The sequence below is a fragment of the Nelumbo lutea genome, chromosome 4 (assembly GCF_056320005.1).
Source record: "Nelumbo lutea isolate HS-2025 chromosome 4, American lotus-T2T, whole genome shotgun sequence".
NCBI classification, from domain to species: Eukaryota; Viridiplantae; Streptophyta; class Magnoliopsida; order Proteales; family Nelumbonaceae; genus Nelumbo; species Nelumbo lutea.
Window position 1 is genome coordinate 100,011,333 of NC_142687.1, and position 19,815 is coordinate 100,031,147.

The following is a 19,815-nucleotide window of genomic DNA, read 5'->3' on the forward strand; positions in this document are numbered from 1 at the left end:
TATTCTGATAGAGTTAATGTTAGCAACAGGAGCAAAAGTCTCTTGGTAGTCTATACCATGAGTTTGGGTAAATCCTTTTGCTACGAGTCTTGCTTTGTATCTCTCCACACTTCCATCAGCCTTGCACTTTACTGTAAACACCCATTTGCACCCGACTGTCTTCTTGTCATGGGGTAGATCAGTAATACTCCATGTATTACTCTTTCTAAGAGCATTCATCTCTTCCATCACAGCTAACCTCCATTTTGGATCATCTAATGCTTCCTGAACAGTTCTTGGCACATACAGATTAGAAATCCTGGACACAAATGCTTTATGAGTATGTGATAATTTCTCATATGACAAGTATCTTGCAATAGGATGTTTTGTGCAAGTTCGGGTACCTTTTCTAAATGCAATTGGAATGTCAAGATCTGAAGAAGACAGATTAGGCAAATCATTAGATAAAGACGGAATAGGGGTAGAAGAAGGATTACTCTGAGTTGTAGGATCTTCACTCGGCAAATTGGATTGGACTTCTGCTGTAGGAACAACTGGAACAGTAGTACTTTTGTGAAACTTCTTCCTGGTATAAAACTGAAGCTCAGGATGAGGATTGTGATCCGTTTGAAGTACTTCTCCCCCTGTCTCTGATAACGTAGTATCTGGCAAATTTGGATTAAGAGTACCATCACTAGGTTCCATTCTTTCAACAATTGTTTCCGAACCTTGCTTATCAGAATTAATCAAAGGTATAAATTCTTCTAGAATAGGTAAAGTTTCCCAAAAATTATCTTCCTTACTTATGTTCTCCCCCTGAAGATAATTTTTTTGAAAGAAAGGTTGGTCCTCAACAAAGTGTACATCCATACTCTCAAAAAATTTCTTTGTAACTGGATTAAAGCATTTGTACCCTTTTTTATTAGATGCATAACAAAGAAACACACATTTTTCAGCTTTTGGATCCAGTTTTGATCGAAAAACATTTGGTATATACACATAACAGACACAACCAAACACTTTTAAAGGAAGATCCGTAGTTATTCGAGATGTGGGAAAACAATTTTTTAGATTCTGTAAAGGAGTTTTATATTTTAAAACTTGAGATGGCATTCTATTTATCAGATAACATGCAATTAGGAAAGCATTTCCCTAGAGATATTTAGGTACATTCATAGAAAACATGATGGCTCTAGCTACCTCAAGAAGGTGCCTATTTTTTCTTTCAGCAATTCCATTCTGTTGTGGTGTGTCACGACAAGTTGATTGATGGATAATACCTTTTTCGGTTAGAAATGCTCCTAAGTATTTGTTAAAGTATTCAGTCCCACTATCTGATCTTAGAATACCAATTTTGGTTTGAAATTGATTTTCAATCATTAGGAAAAATTCTTTAAATCTTTGTTCAACCTCTGATTTCCTTTCCAACAAGTAAACCCAACATACCCTTGTATGGTCATCAATAAAAGTCACAAACCATTTTTTTCCAAAAAGTGTGTTAACCTTAGATGGGCCCCAAACATCACTATGTAACAAATAAAATGGTTTTGAAGCAGAATATGGTTTTATTGGAAATAAAGCACGATGATCTTTAGCCAAATGACAAGACTCACAATGAAGTTTTGACCAATCAACTCCTTTAAACACTTTAGGAAACAAATGTTTGAGATATGGAAAACTAGGATGTCCTAATCTTCTATGCCATAATATAACTTGATCACAGACAGGGATTGAACTCGTACTACTTAAACCATGAACTTTTTTATTACCAGTAGAGGTTTCATCAAAGTAGTAGAGTCCATTTATCTCTCTAGCAGTTCCAATTGTCTTCCCCGAGTTTTAGTCCTGGAAAACACAAGTGGAAGGAAGAAAAAGAATGGAGCAGTTAGTATCTTTCGACAATCTACTGACAGAAAGAAGATTGCAGGCAAGTTTTGGAACATGTAAAACAGATTTCAGAGTAATTTTTTCTAAAATTTTAATGTTTCCTTTGCCTGCAATAGATGAAAGACTACCATAGTGTATGGCGAGGTTTGCTGTAGGTATGATTCAGCCTCGTTTGCTGTAGGTATATTTTGTCCACCAGGTTTGTTCACCCTCCAATTGGGTGGTCTCCCGTGCAGTTTGTAGCAATTCTCTCGGGTATGGCGAGGTTTCCCATAGTAGTCACAGCGTAGGTTATTCTTGTCTCCAACCCGCTGATTTTGGGCTGACTTTCGACTGACTTGGGCCTCGGAAATAATCAGGGCTGACTCTTCCACAGGTCCGGTTGTACCTACAGCCTTCTTTCCAAGCATCACTTGTCTCCGGGTTTCTTCTCTACGTACTTCTGCAAATACTTCACCAATTGGGGGCAGAGGGTTTCTTCTAATAATTCGGCCACGAAGCTCATCGAATTCAACGTTTAAACCTGCAAGAAACTTGAAGACTCGGCCAACATTCACCATCTTCTTGTGATAATTGCAGTCATCGGATGACTTCCACTCGTAATCGTTGAATAAGTCCAGGTCCTGCCAAATTCTCTTAAGAGAATTAAAATACTTAGTCACAGAGTTCTCACCTTGGCGAATATCTCCAAGTTGTAGAGATAATTCGTACACCTGGGATTGATTCTCCAAATCAGAGTACATCTGTGAGACATTGTCCCATAATTCCTTGGCTGTAGAATAGCAGAGATAATTTGCACCTATCTCTTCAATCATGGAGTTAACCAACCAAGTCATCACCATGGAATTTTCAGCATCCCAAACAGCATAGGCTGGATCCTTCACATCAGGCTTCTTCGTGTCTCCTGTGATATAGCCAATTTTCCCTCTCCCTCTGAGATACATGCGAACAGATTGTGACCACCGGAGAAAGTTATCACCATTTAATCGGATTGTAGTGATCTGAATAGAGTGATTTTCAGGCAGATTCCGGACAATCTGAGGCTCAGGCTGAGAAGGCTGAGAACTGGACGTGACTTCAAACATTTTTAGGGACAGAAATGCAGAAACAAACCCTAGGTCTTTTCTGCTCTGATACCATAAAGAAGAGACAGAAAGATATGAAGAATGGGATATCTCATTATGCTTCTGTACATCGAAATTTATAGCTCTCTCTAGGAAACAAACTAGGTAACAAATCTCCCTAATTAAAGGATACAAACTAGGTAACAAATCTCCCTAATTAAAGGGAAGATAAAGCTGATTCCTAAAAAATTTGTACAACTCACAAATCTCTCAACTACTTAAAATAGCACAAAATCAAATATAATACATAATTACAGAAATCTTCCAACAGAGACTATGGAGAAGATGGGCCGAATGGCCCATAGGCTGTTTCTCCTTTTTATCTTTTATGTTCTTTGCTGTAATGGGCCTTAATCTGGGCTTTATTCTTTCTTATGTTATATTTTTTATTTTTTTGCCCAACTAGGGGCCTCTCTGTAAATTACTAAAGTTTAACTTAATGAAATGGAATTAGGGGTGTAAGAGAGGAGGTTATGCTTGGAAATCTCTCTCTCTGAACCCTAGTTGCCACCACCTTCTTCTTCTTCTTCTCTCTTCTTAAAACCTGATTTCTGCTACTTCCTTTTGATTTTTTGCAATCTTTTAAACAGTCCTTTCTTTACAAAAGGTTGTTTTTCTTCTTGGTATCAGAGCAGGCTTGACTTTTCCTTTTTTCACCTCTTTTTCCCCATACACAGTGTGTATGGAGAACTGAATCGTATGAATAGTTAAAGAAACCTGTTTCAGCCCAGTTGTTAGTGGTTTTTGGAGAGAAGGGGACCGATTTTGTCGTCCTCCTGACAGATTCAAGTGTGTTGCCCGAAACCCTAATTTTCTGGAGAAATTTGATTGTGGGCCCCACAAAGAGTTTGACCTAGGCGCTCAGTGACTGAAAGTCTGCTCATCCTTCACCTTGAAGATCGATTCAAGTGGATTTGTGTTCTGTGAAGTCTACAAGGATCGGCTGAGATTTCTCTATTTCTCCGGCTTCTGGGTGTGACGCAGGTAGCTGGTACGGCTGCATAAAGGTTGGCTCACAACACAGTTTTTTATTCTGTCTTCATTTGTTTTTATTCAAAGTTTTTAGAAGTTATTTTCAAAGTATTTTAAGAAGATGAACCCTTCAGAAGTTGAAAACAAGCATGTTGCTGAATCCAGACAAGTTCCGGGAGCCTCTATAGACTCTCTACTGGCTGTGACCATAGTCAAGTTAGATGGAAATAATTATCTGGCTTAGTCACAATCAGTAAAATTTCATATTTGCAGTAGAGGCAAATGTGGTTTTATCTCCTGGGGCAAAAGGCTCCTTTGGAAGATGATCCATCATATGAAAAATGGATGCAAGAAAATTATGCTATTATTGGATGGCTTGTGAACTCAATGCAACCGTAGATTAGTCAACACTATTTCTGGATGAATACAGCAAAGGAAATTTTGGATAGTGTTGCTGAAACCTATTCCCAGAAATTAAGTGTGACCAGGGCTTACAAGCTGAGTAATGTGAAAATTTTGAGACAGGGGGGAAACCTTTACCTGCTTATTTATCAATACTAAAGTTTTTATGGCAAGAAATTGATTTGATTGAAGTTGTAGCCTGGGACACCACTAATGATGCTGGGACCTACAAGAAACTTGTTGAGAGAAACAGGGTGTTTGAGTTTTTGACAGGGCTGAATCTGGAGTATGACATCACAAAGCAAAATACACTATCCAAGGATAGTGTTTCATTGTCTCAAGCATATGCCTTGGTAAGTAGTGAAAAAAGCAGGAGACTTGTCCAGCTCAAGGGGCTGGTCTAAATGATCACTTTGCTAATATGGGAGTGAAACCCAAGGGAGTTGCAAGGACTCCAAGTAGCTTAGGGAATAAATAAATTATTCGTGAGTACTGTAAGAAGCCAAAACACACTAAAGACCAGTGTTGGAAATTGCATCCTGAGCTTCTTCCTCTTCGGTTTCAAAAGAATTCTAATAATATGAAGGTAGGGAGTGCCAATATTGCTACTGGTCCAGATAGTGACAGATACCTAACTGAAGAGATGATAGCTAGTGAGTAGTTAGCAGCTATGAAGGCAGAGTATGAGAAGTTTGGAAGGATGATCAGTCACCTAGAGGGTGTGGCCTCTTCTTCCAACCCTCCAGGAAATTCAACCTCTTCTGCATTTGCTCATTCAGGTATACAGACTTCTGCCAATCACGAAACTATTTTAGGTAATCGTAGGATCCTTTGGATTATTGATTCTAGTGCTTCTGATCATATGACCAGCCTTTCCACTTTGTTTGTTTCTTATGATTTACTTCCTAGCCATAACAAAATCACCCTAGCCGATGGCTCTCTTGCCCCTATCTCCAGCAAGGGAACCATCAAGGCTACAAATTCCTTGATACTTCCTTCTGCTCTTCATGTACCCAAGCTAAATACAAATTTGTTATCTGTAAGTAGCCTAACTAAGTCATTGAACTGTTGTGTAACCTTCTTTCCTTCCCACTGTGCTTTTCAGGATCTAGAGTCTCAGAAAGTGAATGGGAATGGCCATGAGGGGAATGGAATATGTCTGTTGGACACTCATGGACAGAGCCATGGACAACTTGGAAAAGCTACTTTTGGGTCTACATCTACAAAGTCCATCATAATCTTTCTTTTTCTGCATTAAGTCAATTATTCCCAGAACTGTTTAAGGGAATTAGTCTGTCCAGTCTTCATTGTGAGTCGTGTGAATTGTCAAAACATTGTAGAAGCAGTTATCCTTTGAGTAATAAAAGATCTTCTTCTCCATTTCATATTGTGCACTTTGATGTGTGGGGGCCTTACCACTTACCTTCCATGGGTGGCTACAAATATTTTATCTTGTTCATTGATGACTTTTCTCAGTTCACTTGGATATTTTTTATGAAGTCCCGTGATGAAATTCCTAGACTTGTGAGGCAATTCCATGAATTTGTTCTAACCCAGTTTCATACCATAATTAAAATTTTCAAATCCGACAATGCAAAAGAATATTTTAAGAAAAACTTGTCCTGTTATCTCACTGATTTGAGGGTTATTCATCAAAGCTCCTATGTTAGGACCCCAAAACAGAATGGAATTGCTGAAAGAAAAAATCAGCATATTGTTGAAGTTGCAAGAAGTATCCTATTTGCTTCACATGTCCCTACAAAATTTTGGGGTGATTTTGTTCTCATTGCAACCTACCTAATCAATTGTATGCCATCCAAGGTTTTGGGGTTTAATTCTCCCTTCAGTCTTCTTCATCCGAGCAAGGATCTTTTTCCTATTCCTCTCCGTGTCTTTGGCTGCACTTGTTATGTACATATCCCAAGTGTCCAAAGACATAAATTTGAACCAAAATCCCACAAGTGTATCTTCCTTGGTTATTCCCCCACACAAAAGGGTTATTGTTGTTTTGATCCGAAGACTGGCACTTGGTATGTCTTAATGGATGTCACCTTTGATGAGCTCTCTTCCTTTTATGATTCTTCTCATGAGAGGCATTGTCAAAAGGGGGAGAATCTGTCATAGTTGTTTGCTCTCCCCCTTCCTATCCCAATTGAGTCTTCTATTGAGACTCTTCCTCCTTCAGATGAGTCAAGGGAGGATCAATCATTTCATTCTCATTCCAGTGTTCCTACCTCCTTTACCTCCTCGTCCTCTTTTTAATCCCAAGTTGTACCAACAATAGAGAACTAGAAGTGAGCGGATTGTTTCCCCTACAACAAATGACCCTCTTACACTTCTAGTCAGAGAAGAGACAATAGGTACTGATACAACCCCTTTGGAGTCATCCTTTCCAGACCTTGATATCCATATTTCTATTAAGAAAGGAAAAAGGAAGTGTACTGCACATTGCATTTCCAAACACCTTTCTTATAGTTTGCTCTCTCCTTCATATTTTGGCTACCTTTCTTCTGTTGCTTCTAACCCAATTCCCAGGTCTGTGTCAGAAGCTCTTACTATTCCAAAATGGAGGGATGCTATGGGAATAGAAATTAATGCCTTGCACAAGAGTGACACTTGGGAAGTGGTTGATTTACCTGAAGGGAAGGATCCAATAGGCTGTATGTGGGTTTTTACCATCAAATATCATGTTGATGGCACCATTGAAAGATACAAGGCTAGGCTGGTTGCAAAAGGTTATACATAGAAATATGGGATTGATTATTTGGAGACCTTTGCTCCTATTGCCAAGATGACTTCTGTGAGTGTTCTGTTATCTCTAGCTGCACACTCAAACAGGCCACTTTATTAGTTGGATGTAAAGAATGCATTTTTGAATGGAGAGTTACATGAGTAGGTCTATATGTCTCTTCCTCCAGGGATGTATGAAACAGATATGAAAGGGAAGGCCTACAGACTAAAGAAATCTCTTTATGGACTTAAACAGTCCCCTAGGGCATGATTTGAAAGATTTGTGATCATTAATCCCTGATACATCATTACCAGTCACAACAATATCATATATATACACAATCAGGTAAATAGCCAAGGATCCTCTCCTTTTTAAAAAGAGGGCATGATCAGATTGTTTCTGTACATAGCCAAAGCTAACAAGGGAATTCTATTTGCTAAGCATGGCCATATGAAACTTAAAGCCTACACGGATGCTGATTGGGCTGGAAATATTGATGACAGAAGATCTACCTCTGGGTACTGTAGCTTGGTGACAGGTAACATTGTCTCTTGGTTGCCCAATCTTCAGCTGAAGGTGAATATATAGCCATGACTCATAGAGTCTCTGAACTATTGTGGCTAAGATCCTTGATGGAGGAACTGGGTATTGAGCATGATAAGCTAATGATGTTATACTGTGGTAATCAGACTGCCATCAACATTGCTCATAGTCCAGTGCAACATGACAGAACTAAACATATTGAAGTTGACAGACACTTTATTCAAGAAAGAGTGGCTTCTGGAGAGGTGTGTCTACCTTTCATCACTTTTGAAGGACAGTTAGATGATTTCCTCACAAGGGCATTCCCAAGGCTAAACTTCAGCATGGTACTGGCAAGCTTGGCATGATTGACATCTATGCTCAGCTTAAGGGGGAGCATAGAGAAGATGGGCTGAATGGCCCATAGGCTATTTATCTTTTTTATCTTTTATGTTCTTTGCAGTAATGGGCCTTAATCTGGGCTTTATTCTTTCTTATGCTGTTTTTTAATTTTCTATCCAACTAGGGGCCTCTCTGTAAATTACTAAAGTTTAACTTAATGAAATGGAATTAGGGGTCTAAGGAGGTTATATTCAAAAATTTCTCTCTGAACCCTAGTTGCCACCACCTTCTTCTTCTTCTCTCTTCTTGAAACCTGATTTCTGCTACTTCCTTTTGATTTTCTGCAACCTTTTAAACTGTCATTTCTTTTCAAAAGGCTGTTTTTCTTCTGAGACCATTCATGAAAATTTCTTCCATCAAGTTTTACAATAATAATATGCCCTTTGGCATTGTCATTACTTCTTGGGAGGACATAGGTAGGTATGCAAACATCTTTGTGTGAGTCCATTGATCACCAACCCTCTAAAAACACCTTTCTCACCAACACTACAATATCCCAACACTGGCTGAACATCCAAACACCTTTCCCTCAAGGTTAAACACGAGCTATAACAATAAAACAAGGAAAAATAGGTGTTGGCGGCAAAATAGAGAAAGAAAAAATTTCCCATAAATGTTTTAGGGCTCCAAAAAATCTGAGACTACTTCCTATAGTCTCAGAAATTTACCACGATTCAAACACAAGAGGATTTAGCAGCAACCAATCCACCATGCGAGCATGCAAGCCCTCAACTCAATATCTGTATTTTTCGCCAAGTTTCATCCAAAAAATCAAAGAAAAATATAAATAGCTTCAAACCTCCATGAAAGCTATATCAAAATTCCTCTAAAAATGAGGCACATCAATGGGCATCAGAAACGCATATGGATGCCTCTGACTGTACGGAACTGGCAGTGTGCCAACATCGGCAGGTTTGTCTATGAGTCACGACTAAACCTAATGCTCTCCTTGATCTTACAATGCTCTGATACCAAGTTAAAGTAGGTTTTGTCGAGAGCTTGTGGTGTGTTATTGTTCAAACCTTGAAATCCTTTCACTTAACATATTGAAGAAAATTACAAAGGGGCCCTTGAATAGGCACCCAAATACAAAAAACATGAAAGGACATAAATGCCCTTACACTTTCAACATGCAAAGCAAGATTCATGTGGCAACCCCATATAACTGGGATAAGGCTTAGATGATAATGATTTTAATCATAGTACATAGTAAATGCAAAGAGGAGTTTTGTTTACTAAAAAGGGAATCTTGGCAAGGGAATTCACAACATGATAATATGGAGGTGGAAATTTTCATAGACACAAGTTGGGAAAGTTCATTAGAAGACAAAAGCTTAACTTTTGGGTAATGTTCTTTCATTGGAGGTTGTAGAGAAGATGGGCCGAATGGCCCATAGGTTGTACATTGTTTATTCTTTCTTGTTATTTATGTTTCTTTTCTGTAATGGGCCTTATTCTGGGCCCATCCTGTCAATACTAAGTTCTTTGTAAATTCTTGCCCAACTAAGGGCCTCCTTGTAATTATTCAAATATATCTAATAAAACAGTGGTAGGGGCTAAGAGAGCAAGAGTTCGAAATCCTCTTCTCAGACCCTCATTGCCGAACCCTCAACTCTCTTCTCTTCAGTTTTCTTCATGGTATCAGAGCATACCTGAAATTCAATATCCTAGGGCTGGAAGCTTGACTCGTGTTGCCTGATTCTTGGAGGTCATTGGAAGTTCCCAAGACTCGAATCTCTTGGAGATGTGGTTCGGTGGCCAGGAAGAATCAGAGAAAAGAAAAAGGGGAAGAGGAACAGTTCGGTTCTGTTGAAGCCCAAAACCGTAAGTTGTACTCAGATTTCTGGGTTCAGTTTTCTTCTGGTTCGAAACTGTAAGTTGCACTCTGATTTCTGGGTTCAGTTTTCTTCTGGTTGTTCTGTATTGCTTTTGAATGTGTTTGGACTGTTGAACTGTCCGAAATACTTTGGTTGTTCTGTACTACCTTCGGCTGCCATTGAATCTGGTTTAACCCAGAAATTTCTGGGCTGTTTTTCACTCCTTATTGGACTGTCAAACTGCCAAAACATCCCTGTAACAAGGCTGTGGATTGTTGCTTATACCTGGATGTTTTTTGAGGGTTTGTACGAACTGTTCTTGAGGCCTTTTCTCTTTTGACAGTGGGGTTGTCTCTATTGCCCACACTGTGTTTGTGAAAAGGGTACTTCGGCTGAGTGCCAAGTGGTATTTACTTTGAAGTCCGGATTTGAAAAGGGTACTTCGGCTGAGTGCCTAGAAGTTTCTGTTTACTTCTTGAAGGCTGAACTCAGTGTATTGCCTTCTTGTGGTCGACTGAACTCTGTTATTGCTTGTCCTTATTCAGTATACTTGTAGAAGTCATCTGAAATCATATTTGGAGTGTTTACATGATGTACTCCTCAGAGTTTGAAAACAAAAGTGAGGCTGAATATGGACTGGTTCAAGGGACTCCAAGTGATTCCTTATTGACTGTGGCCACAGTTAAACTAGATGGAACTAATTATCTGGCATGGTCACAATCAGTAAAGATTCATGTATGTAGTAGAGGAAAGTGGGGGTTCATTTCCGGGAGTAAGAAGGCTCCCCCAGAAGATGATCCATCATACGAGAAGTGGATGCAAGAAAATTACACTGTCATTGGGTGGCTTGTGAACTCAATGCATCCACAAATCAGTCAACACTACCTATGGATGAATTCAGCAAAAGAAATTTGGGACAGTGTTGCAGAAACCTATTCCCAAAAACTCAATGTGGCCCGGGCATATAAATTGAGAAGTGATGTAAAGAATTTAAGGCAAGGAGAGAAACCTCTTGCTGTATATTTCTCAACCCTAAAGTCCCTATGGCAAGAGATTGACCTAATAGAAGCAGTAACTTGGGACACCACCAATGATGCAGAGACCTACAGAAAATTGGTTGAAAGGAACAGGGTTTTTGAGTTCTTAACTAGACTAAACCCAGAATATGATATCACAAAACAGAATATTCTTTCCAAGGAGTGTGTCTCTTTGTCACAAGCTTATGCATTGGTGAGTAGTGAAGAGAGCAGAAGGGCTGTCCAGGTTCAAAGGGCTGATATTAATGATCACTTTGCCAATATGGGGATTAAACCTAAAGGGAATGCTGGAACTTCTAGTGGCACAGGAAAGAAAGAAGTTATATGTGAGTACTGCAAGAAGCCGAAGCACACCAAAGACAAGTGCTAGAAGTTACATCCTAATCTTGTTCCCATTCGGTTTAAAAAAAAACATGATAGCAAAAGATCAGGAAGTGCAAATATAGTTGTCGGGCCAGATAGTGAAGAGATGTCTGCTTCTTTACAATTGGCAGCCATGAGAGCAGAATATGAAAAGTTTGGGAAGATGATCAGTCAGCTGAGTGATGTGACCTCTCCTTCCAACCCGTCAAGAAATTCTACTGCTTCAGCATTTGCTCAGTCAGGTATAAGGGCTTCTACCAATCATGCTACCTCTTCAGGTAATCTCAAGATCCTTTGGATTATTGACTCAGGTGCTTCTGACCATATGACCAATCTGTTTACCTTGTTTGTTTCATATGACTTACTTCCTGGACGTGATAAAATCACTTTAGTTGATGGTTCACTTGCCCCTATCTCTGGTAAGGGAACCATCAAGGCTACGGATTCCTTGTACCTACCTTCTGCCCTTCATGTACCTAAACTAAATACAAATCTGTTGTCCGTGAGTAGTTTAACCAAGTCACTAAACTGTTGTGTAACCTTTTTTCCTTCCTACTGTGTTTTTTAGGATCTGGAGTCTCAGAAGGTGAGTGGGAGTGGCCATGAGGCGAACGGAATATACCTGCTTGATACTCAGGGACAATGCACTGATCATCTTGGGAATGTTGCTCTCGGATATGTCTCTTCAGAGTCTGTTAGTCGAATTATGTTGTGTCATTGTCGTTTTGGTCATCTGTCTTTTTCTGCCTTGAGTCATCTATTCCTTGAACTGTTTAAGAGAATTAGTTTGTCCAATCTTCATTGTGAGTCATGTGAATTGTCAAAGCATTGTAGAAACAATTATCCTTTGAGCAATAAAAGATCTTCTGTTCCTTTTAATGTTGTGCATTCTGATGTGTGGGGACCTTACCACTTACCCTCCATGGGTGGCTACAAATATTTTATCATGTTTATTGATGACTTTTCATGGTTCACTTGGATATTCCTGATGAAATCCCGTGATGAAGTTCCAAGACTTGTAAAACAATTCCATGAATTTGTTCTAACCCAATTTGATACCAGGATTAAAATCTTCAGATCGGACAATGCAAGAGAATACTTTGAGAAAAACCTATCCTGCTATCTTTCTGACATGGGGGTTATTCATCAAAGCTCATGTGCTAGGACCCTAGAACAGAATGGGGTTGCTAAGAGGAAAAACAGGCATATTGTTGAGGTTGCAAGAAGTATCTTATTTGCCTCACATGTTCCTACTAGGTTTTGGGGTGATGCTGTTCTTGCTGCTACCTACCTTATAAACGGCATGCCATCCAGGGTTTTGGGGTTTAGGTCTCCCTTCACTCTTCTTCATCCGGACAAGGACCTTTTTCCTGTTCCTATTCGTGTCTTTGGCTGCACCTGTTACGTACATGTTCCAAGTGTCCAAAGGCATAAATCTGAACCCAAAGCTCAAAAGTGTTTCTTCGTTGGTTATTCCCCCACACAGAAGGGTTATTGTTGTTTTGATCCAAAGTCTGGCAATCGGTATGTCTCAATGGATGTCACCTTTGATGAGATTTCCCCCTTTTATGGTTCCTCTCCAGAAGGACATTGTCCACAGGGGGAGGATTTGACACAGGTGTTTGATCTTCCTCTTCCTGTCCCTGTTGAGTCTCTTGATGTGTCTGCCTCTCCTTCAAATGTATTAAGGGTGGATCAGTCATTCTCTCCTTGCCCCAGTACTCTACCTCCTCATCCTATTCTCAATCCCAAGGTGTATCAAAGGCAAAGATCCAGAAATGTGCAAGTTGTTTCTCCTATAATACATGAGCCTCATACACTTCCAGTCACAGAAGAGACAACAGGTACTGTTTCAGCACCTTTGGATTCATCCTTCCCTGACCTTGATATTCCCATTGCTGTTAGAAAAGGAAAACGGAAGTGCACTGCACACTGCATTTCCAAGCACCTTTCTTATAGTTTGCTTTCACCTTCATACTTTGCCTATCTCTCCTCTGTTGCTTCTCATCCTATTCCCAGGTCTGTGTTAGAAGCTCTTAAGATTCCAGAAGGGAGGGATGCTATGAGATCTGAAATCGATGCCCTACACAAGAATGACACATGGGAAGTGGTGGATTTGCCTGAGGGGAAGGATCCTGTTGGTTGCAAGTGGGTCTTACTATCAAGTACAGAGCTAATGGCACCATTGAAAGGTACAAGGCCAGGCTAGTTGCAAAAGGCTATACATAGACATATGGGATTGATTATTTTTTGACTTTTGCACCTGTTGCCAAGATGACATCTATGAGGGTTCTTCTATCTTTAGCTGCTCACTATGGTTGGCCCCTCTATCAATTGGATGTGAAGAATGCATTTCTGAATGGTAAATTACATGAGAAGGTTTACATGTCTCTTCCTCCAGGGATGTATGGAACTGATATGAAAGGGAAGGTATGCAGGCTGAAGAAATCTCTTTATAGACTAAAACAATCCCCTAAAGCATGGTTTGAGAGATTTAGAACAGCCCTTGTTAACTTTGGTTATGTGCAGACACAGTCCGATCATACTCTTTTTGTGAAGAGGAGTGGACCTCTGGCAGTATACCTCATTGTGTATGTAGATGATATTGTAGTGACTGGTAATGATGCCTTAGGAATTCATGATCTAAAATTTTTTCTCCATACAGAGTTTGAGATTAAAGATTTGGGGGAATTGAGATACTTTCTTGGCATAAAAGTGGCTCGATTCAAGGATGGGATTCTTATCTCCCAAAGGAAGTATGTTCTTGACTTGCTCTCTGAAACTGGAAAGATGAGTGCTAGACCAATTGCTACTCCTATTGATATGAGTCATCAACTCTTAGCCTCATAAGGGACATTGTTAGAAGACAAAGGAATCTTTTAGAGACTTCTTGGGAAACTTTTGTACCTATGCATGACTCGGCCAAATATTGCATATGCAGTCAGTTGCATTAGCCAATTCATGCATGCTCCCCGAGACACTCATATGGCAGTTGCAGAGAGAATCCTATGTTATTTGAAGGGCTCCCCAGGAAAGGGTATTCTGTTTGCCAAGCATGGTCATATGAAACTTGAAGCCTACACCGATGCTGACTGGTCCGGGAACATCGATGACAGAAGATCTATCTCTGGGTATTGCAGCTTGGTAGCTGGTAATGTTGTTTCTTGGAGAAGCAAGAAACAATAAGTTGTTGCTCGGTCTTCTGCTGAAGCAGAATACAGGGCCATGGCACATGAGGTTTCTGAATTATTATGGCTAAAATCTTTGATGGAAGAACTTGGAGTTGAATATGACAAACCAATGATGTTGTACTGTGATAATTAGGCTGCCATCAACATTGCTCACAACCCAGTGCAACATGATAGAACCAAGCATATTGAAGTTGATCGACACTTCATTAGGGAAAGGGTCCCTTCGGGTGAAGTGTGTCTTCCTTTCTTCACATCTGAAGGACAGTTGGCAGATTTTCTCACCAAAGGCATTCCCAAGACAAAACTTCAGCATGATACCAGCAAGCTTGGCATGATTAACATCTATGCTCAGCTTGAGGGGGAGTGTAGAGAAGATGGGCCGAATGGCTCATAGGTTGTAGGTTGTTTATTCTTTCTTGTTATTTATGTTTCTTTTCTGTAATGGGCCTTATTCTGGGTCCATCCTGTCAATACTAAGTTCTTTGTAAATTCTTGCCCAACTAAGGGCCTCCTTGTAATTATTCAAATATATCTAATAAAATAGTGTTAGGGGGCTAAGAGAGCAAGAGTTCAAAACCCTCTTCTCAGACCCTCATTGTCGAACCCTCAACTCTCTTCTCTTCAGTTTTCTTCAGGGGTAATATCATTTTTTTTATCAATAACACTTTCATTAATTCATCAGTAGAAAATTTACAAGTGGAAGACAAACACACTTATCTTCCAAGAGTCACAAAGAACTTCAAGAATGAAAAAAGAAAAAGCAAAGATACAAAGACACTAACGTTACAGCTTAGCCCAAAACAAAAAATCCCTTTCTGCCCCTTGTTTTGCAAAACCATCAGCTAGGTAATTAGCTGATCTTTTAATCCAACATGTCTTAACTTCCTTCTCCCGCACCAGCCATTTGAATTTCCTCTTCTCATTACTATACTTCCATAAATCATTTTGATCTTTAGTCAGCCACCCTATCACCACCTTTGAATCCCCTTCAATTATAAGTTTCTTGATGTTCAATTCCTTAGCTTTCCGGGCTCCATCCATAACTGCACATATCTCAGTTCTAAGGGAGTCACCCACTCCAATTGGGCCTGAGAACATAGCAGAGATGACCCCATTTTCATCTCTAAAAGAACCCTCGATCCCTGATTGTCCCGGGTTTCCCCTACTGCATCCATCAAAGTTTAATTTCAAGAACCCACTAGGTGGGAGGGTCCAAGCCACACTCATTACTGACTTGGTCTGTGTGCAATTTGCAATTTCACCCCACATCCTCAACATGTCATCCACAGTGTAATCTGTGAATATTTCCAAAGATTTCAGCCACTATACCGCCCTAAAATGTATGATAGCCCTCATATCTATTGTTCCTCTCTGAGTTTCTGAGAATATCCTGGAGTTTCTTTCTTCCCACAGTGTCCAACATACTGCAGCCCTTAGTCCTCTCCACATTGTCCTTCCCCTTTTTAACTGCCACTTGAAAAAGGAAGGTGAGAAAAGGCCCTACATGTCTGATGGGGGATTCCAGCTGCATCCAAATAAGGAGAAAGCCCAATCCCACAATGACCTCGCAAAGTGGCAGGACACCATTAGGTGAAAACTAGTCTCCCCATTTGCTTTACACAGAACACACCACTGAGGTGACAAGAAAGTATTGGGTCTCTTCTTTTGGAGTAGATCACTAGTGTTGATTCTTTCCATATAGGCTTCCCAACAAAAACTACCAACCCTAGGAGGTATAGCTTTGCAGCAAACCTCACCAACAGGGAAAGGGGACAAGGTAGGACTGGTGGACTGACTTAAGACTTTGAAGAACGAAGCACAAGAGAAAATGCCATTGGGGGTAGGTGTCCAAATTCTAGAATCCGCCCTAGTGGGGTCTAAGACAACATTATCAAGAAGTGCAAGAAGGCTCGAAATACAGTTGAAATCTGAGTCCCTCAAATCCCTTCTTAGACCAAAGTTCCACCCAATCCCAGAAGTGGAAGAAGACGGGGTGGTGAAAGACGAGATCGGCTCATTTTTCAAATCAAAAAGAGCATACAAAGACGGAAACTGATCCTTTAGAGGGGCACTCCCCACCCAGGTTTGTTCCCAAAATTTTATGGAGTTACCGAAATTCAAGTCATACATGATATTAGGAGTGAAACATGGTTTATGGAGAAGTAAAAAGCAGTCAATTGTTGCTTAATCTAGTGCAAAGGTAGAATGTAGAACCATGGCGCATGGAGTATCAAAGGCCTTGTAGTTGTGATCACTACTTGAATAGTTGGGAATATACCAATAAAGAAGCCATTGGTGCTTATTGTGATAATAAAGTGGTGCTTAATATTCTCACAAGTCACAACTGAGTGCAATATAGAAGGACAAAGCATATTGAGGTTTATCTCCACTTTATATGAAAAGGAATCATGTTTGGTGAAGTTTTTCTCCCTTTGTGAAGACAAATCAGTTGTCAGATGTGTTCACTAAAGAAGCTTATTCTATGCTGAATTGATTTATAGTATATGTACTCTAATTAATTATTCTAAATCGGTGCACACATATACTAAAATAAATAGAGTAAAATAGGTAAGACAAAAAAGAGAAAGAAAAATAGAAAGATATCCCAATATGGAGAAAAGAACTAATGGGAATTTATGATACAGTAGTATGGACCTTTATATTCCCTACCTATATTTGATGCTTTATATTTGTGCAATCGCTCTAAATTTAAGATTCAAGGTCACATTATTAAGATAAATCTGAAAATTATTTTCTCTTGGGTGGAGAAAGTCAACTATTAGAAAAGGAATGGAGAAGGGAAAAAAAAAAACTTACTTCAAAGCCACAAAGGTCAGAAAGAAGGTCGCATTTCTAGGTAGGCCAACTCCAAGCATATTGGCAATACTGTTGGGATCCTTCTCAAGGGTCTCAGATGCACTAAACAAGGTGCCACCAACTGTAACTCCAATAAATACATTTAAGACAGTGAAACAGAAATACTTTCCCGAGGCAGCTCTTACGGCATGACTTTCAGAAGGGATCCCCTCAGCCTTGGATAGAATCATAAGAAAATTTGGCAGCAATGCCAAGAATACAATAAGTGCAATATTAGGCAGATAAGCTTCCAAAATTGTCTTAACCACTTGTTGATGCACAATTGGCTTCATAAATGGCAGGAGCTTCTCCAGATTCTTCACAGTTGTGAATGCAGAGATGAAACCAATTGGGAACATGTAGAAGAATATGGTCAATGCCACTACAACATACACCATATACCGCCGTATCTGCCTGTAATAGAACTTCATTTTAAGATTACTCCATATTACTTGGCGGGGTTCAGGGGCTTCTATCACAGTCCACGTGTCAAGCATCTGGGCATGAAGTGACTGAGCTGCAGAAGCTGCAGCCAACCTGTTATTAAAGAAGACAAAGGCAGCAGATAGCTGTTTCTCTCTGATGGTCAGCTTCTGTTCAGCCTCTAGTTTTGGGGTAAGTTTTTTGATCTTCTCATTGCAGTAATTTATTGTGTCTACTTTTCGTCCTATGAGACCAAGGAAGCCAACTCTGTTTGTTGGTCTTTTTCCTTCCGGTTTGCTTGTTGTTTTTGATTTTGCAAATACGGCTTCTGCTTGGGCGAGCTTCTTTTTGTATCCTTCCAGTTCTTCCCATATTTTGTTAACCTGAATAAAGCCAAACAAATAAAACAAACAACTTCAAATACTAGATTGCATGGTATGAACATAAAGTGGGCATGAATCTACAACAAACTTCACTGATTAGGTAAGCATAGCTAACGCAGAGGATTTCATATGATCAGAGAAAAATGGTAAATGGTACAGGAAAATGGTCTACAAAAGAATTACTGTGGTCTTTGCGCTATTGGAAGAACACTGATGATGAAAAACTCAGCAACATACCTAATAATTGGTAAGGAAAAATGATACATGGTCTACAAAAGAATAACTTGGTGCTTAATTTTGATATATTTCTTTTGTAATGGATTTATAATTTTATACTGTTGAAGTGTCTTTATTTATCTTATTTTCTATTTACGGTCAGTAGGGGCGTAGTTGGGATTTCATATTATGTTATGTTATATTTCTCTTCTTTGTTAGTTAGGGGTAAAGTTTTAATTTGATATTTATTAGTAAATCAATAAAAGTGGGCGGCAGTTAGAGAGATGAACAGACTCTCGATGTCTACTACTTTCAGCCCTAGTTCTTCACTTCTTCTTGCGTCTATCTCTACTCTTTCTCTTTCAGACTGAGACTTCTAGGGGAGACTTCTACTATTTTTACCACTTATTTTATTCTATTTTTATTTATTTTGAAGATGGTATCAGAGCATATTGACACAACTGATTAGAGAACTCTGTTACTGAACGCCATGGACAACTTTTTCCCTTCTATAATCAATCTTCAAAAAGGGTTTGATTATAATCGACTATGGTCAGGAGAGTTTCTACTTCACATGTTGATTCTACCTCAATAACCGAAAACTCAGCTATGGCAGCTAATAGAGGTGGAAGAGGAGGTATACGTGGCAGAGGTACTGGAGTAAGGGGTGGTGGTAGAGGTGGACAGATAGGTGGTAGGGATGGAAGTGGTGTTTGAGGATGAGATACTGGTGGACGTGGCTTTATTCGTGAGTGAAATCATTGAGGGAGAGAGGGACACATGGTCCTCCTTCCACATGGGCTAATCATGCATCTATTTGGGGAGGAATCTACTATCAATGATACATCTACTTCTGCAACAGGAAAAGACAAGGAGTTAGTTTTTATAATACAAGGAGTATGAAAAACAATGTCTATCATCTTCTTCTAGTGGTATTGTGATCCTTGCCAAATCATGTATTATGTGTCTAGTTTCTCAGTCCAAACCATCTACATGGACTATTGACTTTGGAGCCTTAGACCATATGACTGGGTCTCCATATGTGTTTTCCTCCCTTACCACTCTTCCACGTCACAATCTATTTATTACTTTGGCCGATGGTACTACTTCCTCAGTTTCTAGTACTGGCAATGTAACTCTTGATTCATCATTACCCTCAGTTCTTTATGTTCCTAAATTCCCCTTTAGTCTCTTGTCTGTTTGTAAATTAACCAAGGCATTGATGGCAGGATCTCAAGATGGGGAGGATGATTGATGGCAGGCATGAAGCTGGAGGACTATACTATCTGGATGGTGGTGGCACTTGTGGCTGTACTATCAAAAGGTCAAGCTTTTGGTAGTATATAAGTTGTGAGAATCAGATGGATGTGTTTTTCTTTTCTTTTTTGGATTGGTGGTGTTTGAAGTTATTTCGACTACTGATTTGATCATTGTGTAAGAAGTTCTGTGTCTTCTAGCTGCTATGTGTGCTGTTAGCAGACAGACAGTCCTGTTTTTCCTTTGTTGTTGC

The 19,815-nt window shown here is 39.6% G+C and overlaps 1 protein-coding gene across 2 annotated transcripts in view; it reads right to left on the minus strand.

Moving 5' to 3' along the window:
- LOC148862181 (CSC1-like protein ERD4) overlaps positions 1-19,815 on the minus strand; it is a 105,193-nt gene that overhangs the window by 32,355 nt on the left and 53,023 nt on the right. For both annotated transcript variants that reach the window (XM_088982980.1, XM_088982979.1), the window contains one exon: positions 17,245-18,089. In XM_088982980.1, the coding sequence (XP_088839106.1) occupies positions 17,245-18,089 (845 nt within the window). The remainder of the gene's footprint in view (positions 1-17,244; positions 18,090-19,815) is intronic.